This window comes from Lissotriton vulgaris, chromosome 9 (assembly GCF_964263255.1).
Source record: "Lissotriton vulgaris chromosome 9, aLisVul1.2, whole genome shotgun sequence".
NCBI lineage: Eukaryota > Metazoa > Chordata > Amphibia > Caudata > Salamandridae > Lissotriton > Lissotriton vulgaris.
The window spans coordinates 192,658,412-192,670,741 of record NC_141697.1 but is presented as its reverse complement, the minus strand read 5'-3'; the positions used below and the strand labels follow the sequence as shown (position 1 = coordinate 192,670,741).

The following is a 12,330-nucleotide window of genomic DNA, read 5'->3' as shown; positions in this document are numbered from 1 at the left end:
CAGGAAGCGTGCCAACGTCAATGGAAGTACACCAGAAGGTGGGACGTTGACGCCCACCTGGGCTACGCGGACCCAACCACTAAATCGCAGACTAATTCACCGCATAGTGAATTCAGAAAGATTCACGCTGCAAAACTGACATTAGCATGCTTCGGTGGCACCTGCATGTGGTTCCGCTCATCATTTCTGGAGTCGAAGAATAGCCGCTATCCCGAATCCTCTTCCAGAACCAGTCTGGGGCCTCTGTATATTCACATTCAGCAGGTTTTTAACTACTTGCCTCTTCTGCAGTCTTCAAAATTGAGAATAGTATATTTTTGTCTATATTAGCCCTGATCATTTGTTTGTATTTCCACAGTGGCCCCTGAAGAAGGAATGCTTGAAATGCCGAAATGCATTGGGCACATCTTTTAAAGAAGTTCAGACATTTATCTTGATTTGTAAAATCATCACTAAGTTCAAAGTTGATGTTTTGTGTTGTTTTTTCATTTGGTGACTTCGGTCAAGCGTGTTTGACAACATATGAAGAAGAGCCAAATAAAGGCTTAACTGTTTACTGTGTAAACTTTGGCTTATTTCTGTTTAGATTTTGTTATAAAGTGTGTATTTGTGTAACTTTTTAGGATTAGGTGAATGAGTATAACACACTGCATCCAGCATACAAGTGTACACTCATTTGTTGACATTCTTTGAATAGAGGTAGGCATCCTCGAGCTGGTTGGCACGCATAAGAGCTTACTTTCTGAATAGTACATACTTTTGTACTACATTAGGTGTGCGCTGACTTCATTCATTCATTGACTCTGTATAGTCTACAGGTGAGGAATCTGCAATTCGAAGTATCCATCAGAAAGTTGATGTTATGAGGCTGGGGAAATTGTTCTCTGAGAGCCAGTGGTCTCTGGGTGCACCAATAAACTGCTTGCATACGATGAGTCCCTTCTCAAAATTTCACAGCCACAGGCTGATATCTTTTCCATGTCTCTTCTGGTCTTTCATACCACCATGCACTCTAGCCTGTTAGCAGAACAGCTCAGTTCTGAATCAACTTCAAGGAAACCTTGTGCTACTACTGCATGTAGTGCAACTTGCAGGTATTTAAGAGAAGTTTGCAATGATGCTGCCTCTTCTATAAGTGGTACATGTCTGAGCAAAGCTATCATGCTGAACCTATTAAGTGTGTGTGTGTGTGTGTGTGTGTGTGTGCATGGGAAGCTTGTCCTCTCACTTTGTCCTATTATGTGCCTGTGATGTGTCCAATGGAAATGTGAACTGTGACTGCCCATGTAGTAAACATGTCATGTGAGCCAGTGAATAATAGCAAAAACGTTTTACTATAAAAACGCCAACCCAATTAGCAATGTCAATGTATTTCACATCTTTTAAATTTAGAGGAAGAAAGCCTCCACTAACCTGAAGACCACAAGTAGAAAGCATGTGTGTGGGCAGACTTATCCCTCAAAGCTACTTACCTAGACATCTGGCAATCTCTTTACTACATGGAAAGACATCATGCTAAACCTTACAATTCAGTACTCTAAGAAGGGGCTACCATGGAAAAAAACTATGTGGCCTTTGGTGCAATCAAATCACAATACCAAAGATCTGATGGTGTACCTACACCCTCTGCATTAGGTCTTTGATTTGAGTGCTGGGAATAAAGACTGTTAGCCGATTGCAAGCCAACTACTTTGACCCCTTCTGTGAATACGGATGAAAAGATGTAGATTTGAAACATTTTAAAGAGAAACCATCAAGATTAAATACTAGACTTCATCATCTATGAGATCTAGCACCTCACTCCAAGGACCCATGGATGCAGGTCCTACCCAAGTGGCATTGTTAGTTCTGTAGAAGGAGAGACACTGGCTCGTGGCTTGAATGGCATGAAGAGAAATAAAATCGCACAAAGGCTGGCTCCTCTTGATTGGGGAACAGGTGATTAGCCATAAGGCTCTATTAATAACATCAAAGCATGCGGGTAGCAACAGAAATGCAGTGACAGTGCTTTCTGACTGGCTTAGACTGAAATGGCCATGTGGTTGGTTTTTCTCTTAATACCAATTGTTAGCACATTCTTTTAGCAGGGCTCTCAAGAAGTTGGTCAACATAAGGGTTCTACTTCTGCACCGCAGGACCAGGAATTTCATGAAAGGGCATGGTGGGGACATTTTCTTCAGGTCACCGAAGAATGCCTCATACCCAAATACAACACACACACACATACATGGAGCTGGCCAATTAACCCTGGAACCTGGTCCACCTAACCCACACTCAAATGCAACAATTAACAGTGCAGTGCATTATTAGTATCTCTGAAAAAGCCTTTGAGGTACCTGTGGTAGCGAATCTGTGCTTTGGCCACGAAGTTTCACAACAGTTTCGGAGGAACTGGAAGTGGATGAACCCATATCCTTCACTATTAACCCTGAAAGGGAGAAAATGCTTCTATTACTTAAAAAAAAAAACAATTTGAGAAGAGACCAGTATACGAACTAAAGGAAAACTACATGGGATCTGGGGCTCTTAAGCAGAGCAGTCCATGCAAAGCAACTAGTCTATTTAAATGGATTTAATACATAATTTAAGAGCAAGCTCTGTGTAATTTCCATAAATTCCATTATTTCATGATGATTAACATTCTGGCTGATACGTTCTAACCATTTCTATTGAGTTCTTGGTTTAACAATTTTAGGCCAGCTTCCTGAGCTCTCTGACACTCTATTACACCATTATGTTTGATATTTCATGAATTGCTTATCAAGTATATTGTGGAATATGATGGTTGTGCATTCAAGAATTCTGTATTTGGATACTGCTTGGCAGAAGTTAAATTAAGTTACAGTGGTCTTTGCTAATGTATTACGCTGGTTGAATTATTCTTCAAGTGAGACAATCATTTTTTGTCCTAAGTGAATGTGTTTTGACTAGGGTGGGTGGCACTTAAGTGTGATTGTTGTGGGTGCTTTCTTTAGGAAACATTCTAGAAAGAGCCAGCGCAGATGAGAGCATGTGATGTCATCATAGAATGCTGTGCTGGCTTTGAAGGAATGTCTATGTCTGAGAAAAATAGAACTGAGAGGGAGAACAGCAATTATCTATTCCATCATATCTCCTGAAGAGTCTTCTCTCAAGTGAAGACAGGATAGTTCTTGACTTAAAGAACTAGGGTGACAGGCGCACTAGGGTGACAGGCATAACCAGTATATGAGGGGTCACAAAGTCCTGCATTCATACCTTGATTGGTAGAGTCAACGTTTGCATTTGTGTATGGCACCGCAGCGAGTCGCAGACACTAGGGTATAGGAGTTCTGGTGAAACATCAAGAATCTGTTTAAGTGGCACTAACTGAGGGGGCAGCAGGGAAGGTGAAAACTTGTATTCATTATTTACAAGGACGTCAGGTGAACTTAGCATCTCGGATAGTTTTATGATGAGTCTCTCACTGTCCCACTTTAAATCCCTTGCTGGGGAAATACTAGGGATTCTGTAACAAATATTTGTCACTGGAAGAACGACTCACATTTTGTCCTGATGGATGCTTAAGTAAAGTAAGTAAAGCATGCTCTGGAGTTCACTACAGTGAGGACTACCCAAAGATGAGCCTGTCTTACACCCAAATAGGACGACTGAGAATAGTGCCATCTTGCTGAATTATAATGGGATACATTCCTTGGTAATTAGTTTGCACTAGAGCCCTGCAAGGTTCTACATAAGACCTGTGGTGACAACAGAGAAGGACTCCATTGACACAACCTTCCCACGCCACAACTATTCTGAATATACGGCAACATTTGCATCTGGGTACTGAACAGTAAATGCAGAGTGGTGCTATAGTGAGGAAGTTATCTGCAACAGCCAAAAAAAATGCAAGATAGGGAGCTGAACTCATTAAAAAACTATTGTAGACACCAAATTAAATGTAGGCGTGAAAAATTAGAACTTTGCAAATGCAATGTTCCAATCCTGACTCAAAGGATCCGGAATGGTGACGTGATTTTGTAATGAGCACTTACGGGTGCAGATATTCTGCTTGTATGGTGCAATGACTGCATTTTGAAGTTGAAGGTGACAGGGAGAAAAGGGCCTTGTGAGTATTTCTGGGCTGACAACTGAACAAATATGTGTGTCTGTGATTATTTATATTCCCATTGCATACAGCTTCAATCCTACCAAGGACATGCAGATTTGCTTGCCTTAAAAGCAGGATTAGGTGGCTGGGTTTCCAGGTTGGACACATGGAGGAGAAAACCTATATTTAATGGGCATGAAGGGAAAATAATTCTCCACTGGAAAAATCAAGGTTCCCCTGAGGTGATAACCAAACTATTTACACGTATAAAATCACATTGAGGTTACATCATTGCAATCAAATGTTTACACCTGGTGGAAAATGTGCAGGCGCAAATTCAACGCAGTGCAGAACTTTAGAAAATCTATGAAGGACTCTACAGGTTTTAAAGGTGTTTTGACTAAACAGGTCCTGAGCCAGAGCAAACACCTCTAGGAAAAGTTTGTTGTCCAATGATTTCTGAAGAAAAACTCGTGAACCTCAATTCAGTAATTCTTGATAAACCCAAACAAACGATCAGTGTTATGAACATAAAATGTGATACAGCTTTCTAAAAGCATAAATTACTTTTCAATTTGGCAACAACACCCTTGAGATGGAATCTACAACCAACTGATGGCTACCTGCAGGGTAGTGCATCTGCTAAAAATAATATTCATCATGTAAATGATGGTGCAGTAGAGTGGTGCTGTTAATACCATAGTCGTGATTCCAGTTTCTCTACAAAGGGTTCCCTTTCAAATCTTTTTCTGACCTTTTGAAGTTGCAGTCTTTTTTTGTTTCTTTTTTAAATTTATCGGATTTCGTTTACCTAGAAAAATCCAAACAGCTACAAGCGGCATATACTTTTTGCTAATATAGCGAAAGAATATTTAATGAGACTGTTCAATCTATAATTTCAATAACTTAATGCTCCAAGTGAAGTGAACAGATAAACAAAACAGCAGGCTCTTAGCTGAGAACAAATATCTCCAAGAATAAATACTTAAAGTCTTAGAACCCCAGGCAAACATGGAAATGTCAAAAACATTTGACACACAGCACAACTGTGCCAAATTCATCCAGCAGATAGAGTTTTAAAAAATATGATGTGTCGTAATCACACATCTGTGAAAACATGTTTTCAAAGAATAAGGCTGAAATGTAATCATGTTTAAAAAATAGGACAGCCATGCAACATGTTTTCGCTGTGCCTTCAGTCACAAGGAACTATTTGCTGATGTCTGTTTATGAGACTTTGGTGACCTTGTAATATTGCCTGTGTGAGTGATGTTTAAACCACGGCCACGCCACCTGGGGCCAACTCTAATGCGCTTCCATTACTGGCAGCGCGTATCCTGCGCGATATGAAAGCCCAGGTCTCTAGGGTGCTCAGGTGGTCAATAAGGTAGAGATTAGGCCAGGAGAAGAGGAAATTGCTCAGGCCTTGCTACAGCACAATCACTTATTTCCATGGTGTATTAGAAACACATTTCTTTCTCTCACACTGGACGAAGCCCAAGGGAAAGAGCTTTGAAATGCCAGACGTCCCAGCTAATGTCAACAGACCCTCCTCGATGTATAATGACAGAAAATGTAACAGTTTGACTTTTTCCTACACTATTTATTGATTGTTCAAATGGCAAAAATAATTGATCGGCTACTTGCATCCACCCCCCAACAACGCCCATGAGAGATTACACCGCCTATTCATTTAATAGACTGACACTAAAAAACTGCAACCAGCTACTATTAGAGAGAAGTAAACAATCTAACAACAAAGGAAGAGCATGATAGCTCTAGCAAGAGCTATCACTCTTCTTTTTCTGATTTAAGGTATGAGGTGGAAGTAATAAATAACTGATAAATGCCAATGTTAGATTGGTGGGAAAGAGCTGCACCAAGTGACCTTCTTCTGCTCTGGGTGAACCAAGCCAAGAACGAAACTGCTGTTAATACAACGTCCAAGTACAAGGGAGTACACGGAAATAATGTGATAAGGGAGACCAGTGTTGGTCCGTCACTAAAGTCCATGATAGGCTTCTTAAAAAAAGAAATGAAAATTAGAACATTGGAATGTTGAGCGTTCCACTGAAAACAATGAAGTTCTCCGGGCTTCTAATGGTCGGTAGAAGCCCGGAAGATTAACATTTTAATGTTTAACAAAAGCCTCACGGAGCCCGAGTGGATTTCAACAACCCCCTCGGGGTCCTTGAGGCCTTTGTTTTACAAATTAGAACATTCTGCCCTCTAGGGACGGAATGTTCTAATAGCCTAGAGCCTTCCGTTGTGGTCTCTACCGGCCAGTAAAGGCCCACTCCCTTGTTGAAGGCCCCCGCCTTTGGATCAGGCTTTTAATGCTGAAGCGGGCCCTTAAGACTGGTAGAGCCTGCTACGGTGGGCTCTAAGGCTATATTAGAAAATCAATATTGAGAATAGTTCCTCTGCACTTGAACAGAAAATACAAAGTCAAAAGTGGGCTGTAGAAGGAAAACAGAAATCCAGAAAACATTCAAAATTAAAGTCAACGGAGAAGACCGACAGGTATGAAACATGTCCCTCTAAAATATACAATATGCAAGGAATATATTTCATATGACATCTTTGCATATGTGTCCTGACCTCCTTATATCCAACAGGTTTTTGAATAATGGATTTGGATTTACTTGTTTCCTACTGCAGATGAAGTAGACATCTAGCAAAAGAAGAGGTTTCATTGGAGGAGGAAAACAGAAGTTAAAAATCTTGAAAGCAGATACTCAAATATGGCTAACACACTTCTTCAAAAAACAAAAAAAAAGAATGAATTATTTTCCTGATTCTACTCTTTTCTTGTGTTGTGACCTTTGTCCAAAGCTCTTCACTTCTTCAAGTTTAATAGAAACACTTGTGTCTTATTTAGTTAAAACAAGTGTATTTTTTAATGGTTCTGTGCAAAGGCCAGAAGGTTGAATTGAACACAAAAACGAAAAATGTTAAGACGTGTTAAAAAATAAAGGTAGCATCTTAAGTAAAACGTTTAAAAAACTGATTCCATAAACACATAACTAACCATAAGAAACTGCACTTAAATAAAAGCTGTACCTGAATCCTTCTAAGCTACATATTTTGAAGAAAATATTATATTTACAAAATCCTGAAAACATACTTTTTTACACTTCCTTTACATCTTTTTTGTGGTTAAACATCTAAAGCGGAACTCCAGATTGATTTATTATAAATATTTGCATAGCTTCTTCTATAACAAACTCATTGATATCTTCCTTTTTTAAGCCTTTTAAAGCTTTAAAATCCAACCTTCAAAGTGCTTTAGTACTAGGCCGCTACTTGCCATGACAAGAAGTGATCATTCTTCCCCCTCCAGTCCAATATAATAAATTAAAAGGGCACATAACATATTGATTATAAACAGCACCATGAAAATTCTTGGAACTCTCACTGCAAGCCAAGGAGCCTCCCCCAAGCACTGTCAAGGTGATTTCTAAATCTCATTGGGGCCTATACAAAAGGACAACCAGCCCTGGTGAGGAGAGCTGAAGGGATAGGGAGTTTAATTATTAAAATAGCACAGTAGCTGAATTCCCCCTACACGGACAGTGCAATCGGAAATATGCTGTGTTGAGCAAGGATGGTCTGATAGCCATGAGCTTGATGGGCCAATGGCTTTATTTGTTACAAAAAAGCTTACCAGAGTGTCCATTCATCTGCCGTGATATCAGCATATCTTCTGTGATGTAGATACAGAGGTCTGGGCTGACGTCTAAGGCCTCATCCGGCATTGAATCGAGATCTGTGGGGTCATCAACCAGCATTTCTATTTCTGAAGCAGAAGGGAAACAAAGTTTAGTCAACTGTTTAGCACTCAGAAAGCAACTCTGGAAATTATTTTCAAAATGGCACGAACTGCGGTAACATCTGCCACTTTAAACACATCTATCTTATCTGTTGAAACAAAAGACTGTTTTATATTGTTAGAGTCAATAGTAACCTTAGTAAAACAGTCTTCGAATCTTAAATCTATCTGTTCATTATGCACTATTGTAGCTTAAAATGAACACAATCAAAAATCGCAGGCAAGACAATTGCATTTGAATGTAACTCTGCTTGTTGTTTAGGTTTTTGTGACATTTTGGCTGTAACATTTGTGCTGCTAAAATGTTTGCATAGATGCAGTCGGCAGTCAGTGGGACCAGCACATGTGTACTAAACATGGGTCAAGAGCATCTGATTCTACAGTGACTATGACGTGGCAGACTCAAGTAGATGTTCGTCTTGTACATTTAAATGTTTGCATATATTAGAATCAACAGATGCCAGACTGAAAAAATATCTGTTTCATTCACAAAGCGCCAATTTAAAAGGAATTTGACACCTACGTGTAGGGTAGAGATTTACTTAAAATGTTGGTTTAGGCCTACGTGGGTACATTTCTGACTTTTACCAAGAAGTTTTGTGAATTGGTCTGAAAGATTGTTGTCTTCTGCAACCCAAGCTCATTGAGGTAGGGAGGCATCGCAATGATGGATTTTTCATTAGTAGGGTCTTTGACAACATGATTTACATGCAAGTCCTTCTGAGTCCAGGCCTGGTGCAGTTACTTACCAAATGCCTCCTATCACAAGCTGTTCTAGTGAAATAAATGTTTTTGGCTGCCAATAAATATAAAGAGACATCCTGTACCACTTAGCGAAAACTGTCTTTATAAAGCGATTGTCAACAGACATGATGCAGTAGAGGAAGATACAAGTATAACCCAAGCAAATGAATACACTATATTTGTCTTCCCATCAAGAACATTACACATTTATACAATGGCAAAGCCCCATCGTACATGCAGGCAAACACACTCAAATCACAGATCTTTTTTATACACCACAGTTTAGTACAGCTCGCAAGACCCTCATCTCTCCTCAATAAGATTAAATAAAGCTTACAAGTTGTAGAAAGTTTAAGGACCGCTATTAGTTTTATACTGTATTTGCCATGCAGACATAAAAGCATCACTTTGCATGAACTCTCTAATGAAGCTGCAACTACTACCGCCACCACACTACACCCTCAATGGTGTCTCAGGGATTCTGTCATTTTGACAGCAAATCTATTCAAATACAATTGAACCTCGGACATGTGGCATTCATTTGTTACAGGGAAGTTGGCTTCCAGCAATTACCAAAGGGGATACTCTCTCAACTCCATCCCCTCCTGCAGGAGGTCTTTTCTTTTACACTGCTTTCTGGTGGATAATGAAGATTGGCTTCGGAAAATGTTCCAAATTATTTTTTTTCTAAAACAGCTGGCGTCAATATTGGTGGTTTTAAATTGCTACTATGTTATTACGGTATTTGGTTTTGCCTTTAAGTTACAGTGCAGCCTTAAAACACTGGGTAATGTTTGTTGCATCCTTTTGTGAACGTCTAAGTTGAGCATGATGAACCCCCCAAAAAAACAAGAGGAAGATTTTGTGGGGGCACCCTTATCAACAGCAATAACTGTAAACAGTCATAACGTCACTAAGCCATCTAATGTGCTCACAAATTATGCGTTGAATGTGTTTTCTGCAGGACTGAGCCAAATTAACCCACATCAAAAAAATAAGCAGCAATGCCCACTGTATTCTTTCTCACTATTTTTTGCCTTGCATGAGTGGATTTAGTAGAGATTTTATTATTTTTTGATACCCTATTCTTAGAGGTTGGCAGTAGTATCACCTTGGCACTTACAACAATTAGCTCACTACCCACAACTGAATCTCGACTACTTTGTTGTAATACTGGTAATGGTGCACTGAGGTGACACTCTTTTCAGTGAATTTAGAAGTGGATCTTAAAAAGATGGACATACAGGAACAGCTTTTTCAGATGAAATGATCTGATCAGCTTAGCTACTTGTAAAAAAATAGAGCCCCTGCCTCCAAGACCCTGTCATCTGTAGGTCATGCAGGAGGAAGTCACAGATCTCCATCAACTGAAGAAAGGGTTGAGCCGAGTGATGAAATATTCTGTGACAACTGCTTCTATAGGGAAGGATTTGTGTTGGGGCAGAAGGGTATTCTAGACATGCGTCGCACTAGCTGTTTAGTCATTAAAAACACAATTATTTTCCAGGTGAGAACTGTATCACTGACAGTGATTCCCAGAGAGCTTTTAAAGGGAAGCCCACTAACTAAGCTGTTTACTACCCCTTTAGCTCACAAAGCCGTGTGTTCCCCAACATTTGGAATCCTTCCTGTTTTTATTGGGTGCACTTCAGCCACATACAACAGAAGCACAATCATCGGGTAAATTTCCGTTCGGTGTTTGGCAGAACAATGATGGATTAAATATGGAACAGCATAAGACATTTGGAACAAAGTTATGAGTCAGTTGTTAAATCTTTTTCTGTGAGGTAAATGTTTTCATACATTCCGTACTATTTCACGTCAATGAACCTCCCCGTGGCAAATGTCAAACTTCTGGCTGAAATTGCATGGAAAGAAAAGAAAAAGTATGTGGTACAGAAACCACTAGCAAAAGAACATTTTGTAAGCGAGTATAAACTGGACATGTTTGAGCTTTTGTCATTGTCTTCACAAACTTAGCTTCAGTTCTAACTTAAGTACCTATTTAAATAATGAATTTTGTTAGACTTTATTGGATATTGAATTACATTGGAATATTAAATAAATGAGTGTTGGGTGCATGATTTTGTTATACCTTTTAGATCAGTGATTACCCACCACAGACAGCTCAAGAGATATCAGTGAACATCTTGGAAGCTGGTAGAGGATGCATAAAACATGTGATGCTGAACTTAGGGATAGCTAGCAGGGCTCTCAAGTGAGATTACCATCATCCTGCGAATCATCCTCCAGCCTGTCTTTCCCTCCGCTCTCCACCCCGGAGGTGTGGGAGCTGCCATGACTGGTCATGGAGCTGCAGGTTTTCAGCTTGCGGTGAGCTGTCGTCCCGGAGAAGCTGTCCTCAGGCCCGAGGTCTCTCTGCTTGCTATCTGCTTCGATCCCCGAAGTGTGCGAGCTGCTGTGGCTCGCCGTGGAGTTTCGAGAGAGCCGCTTGTGAGGGAGGCTGCCTGCGCTACTTCCACTCGCTCGAGACCGCTTTTCCAACGGGTCCATGTCCAGGTCCAGAGTGTCGCTGATGTATGACTCCCGATACTGCTTCTTGTCTAAAATATGAAAATAAATAAGTGAATACAATATATTACACTCACTAAAGAATATTTTTTCAAATCTAACATCTTTATTTAAAATTAAATATACAGTCAGTAGGAAAGCCCTCCATTGAGATTTGTGTTATACACTTTAGTGCTAAAAATGGTGTCTCTCCCAATGGCAAATAAATCATTTTCCCAGATCTCTTACTTTGCCTGTAGTGTACTGTTAGACCTGTCTGCTTCTGGGGATACTCTAACCATTATTATTTATTTTTGTCCCCCTTAGCCTCCCAGAATTTTTATTTTTATTTTTACATATGTCCATCAGGATTTTTCAGTGCTGTCAGGGGGCTAGGTGTTCCTTGGCTATGACGCCATTTTTCCCTCATAACTTGTGAGGCCTAGTCAGGGCCCTTGAAAATCTAGGGATCTCCAGAAACCTAAAATGGTGTCCACCAACTGTCATAACGGACACTACTGGAGGACAGGCCCATAGGCTAACATTAGGGAACTTTCTAGAATCAACTAGAGACTTCTGCAGGTCTCAGGCCACCTTATATAAGGCCAGTGACCAGCAGCCATTTTGTGCTGACCCAAGAGTGGAGGAGTGAGGCAGTGGTGAGAGGAGGTGGACGCACTGAGAGCAGCTAGTTTGTCTTGGAGGCAGACAGTCACTTCAGAGGGACGTTCCCACTTCAGCCTCTGACCAATCCCTCCCCATACATCAATTGCTGAGAAGAAAAGCTACCTGAGTGTGAAGGAAGACCCTTCTTAACCTGTACCCCAGTGGAAGCTGACAGGACACTCTCACTGAAGTTCACCCTAACTTCCCATGCCCAGCGCTGCACCTACCAGCGTGAAAGAGCAGCTGTGTACTCCGTGACGTGGCTGGAGTCCCTTGTCGTGCCCTGGTGAGGTCGGGGGACTGTGGAGCTTTACATGTCCTGAGGAGCGAGGGCGCTGCGTGAGCACATCCTTCCTGTGAAGCCGGTGAGGGAAGTGACTGGGGAAGAGCAGCGGCGCTGCTCCGATCGGCTGTGGGACCCCGGGGGCACCGGCCGCGTTAATTGAAGAAGAAAGCGCTTCCGCGCATGTCCCCCGCGAGATCACTACTGTGGAGGCAGGAGGGG

General features: G+C 40.9%; 1 protein-coding gene across 2 annotated transcripts in view; it reads right to left on the bottom strand.

Moving 5' to 3' along the window:
• The window catches only part of FRMD6 (FERM domain containing 6), a 190,919-nt gene that overhangs the window by 16,034 nt on the left and 162,555 nt on the right, over nt 1–12,330 (bottom strand). For both annotated transcript variants that reach the window (XM_086937322.1, XM_086937323.1), the window contains exons 11-13: nt 10,877–11,212; nt 7,740–7,871; nt 2,337–2,428 (exon numbers count right to left, since the gene is read on the bottom strand). In XM_086937322.1, coding sequence (XP_086793448.1) covers nt 2,337–2,428; nt 7,740–7,871; nt 10,877–11,212 — 560 coding nt within the window. The remainder of the gene's footprint in view (nt 1–2,336; nt 2,429–7,739; nt 7,872–10,876; nt 11,213–12,330) is intronic.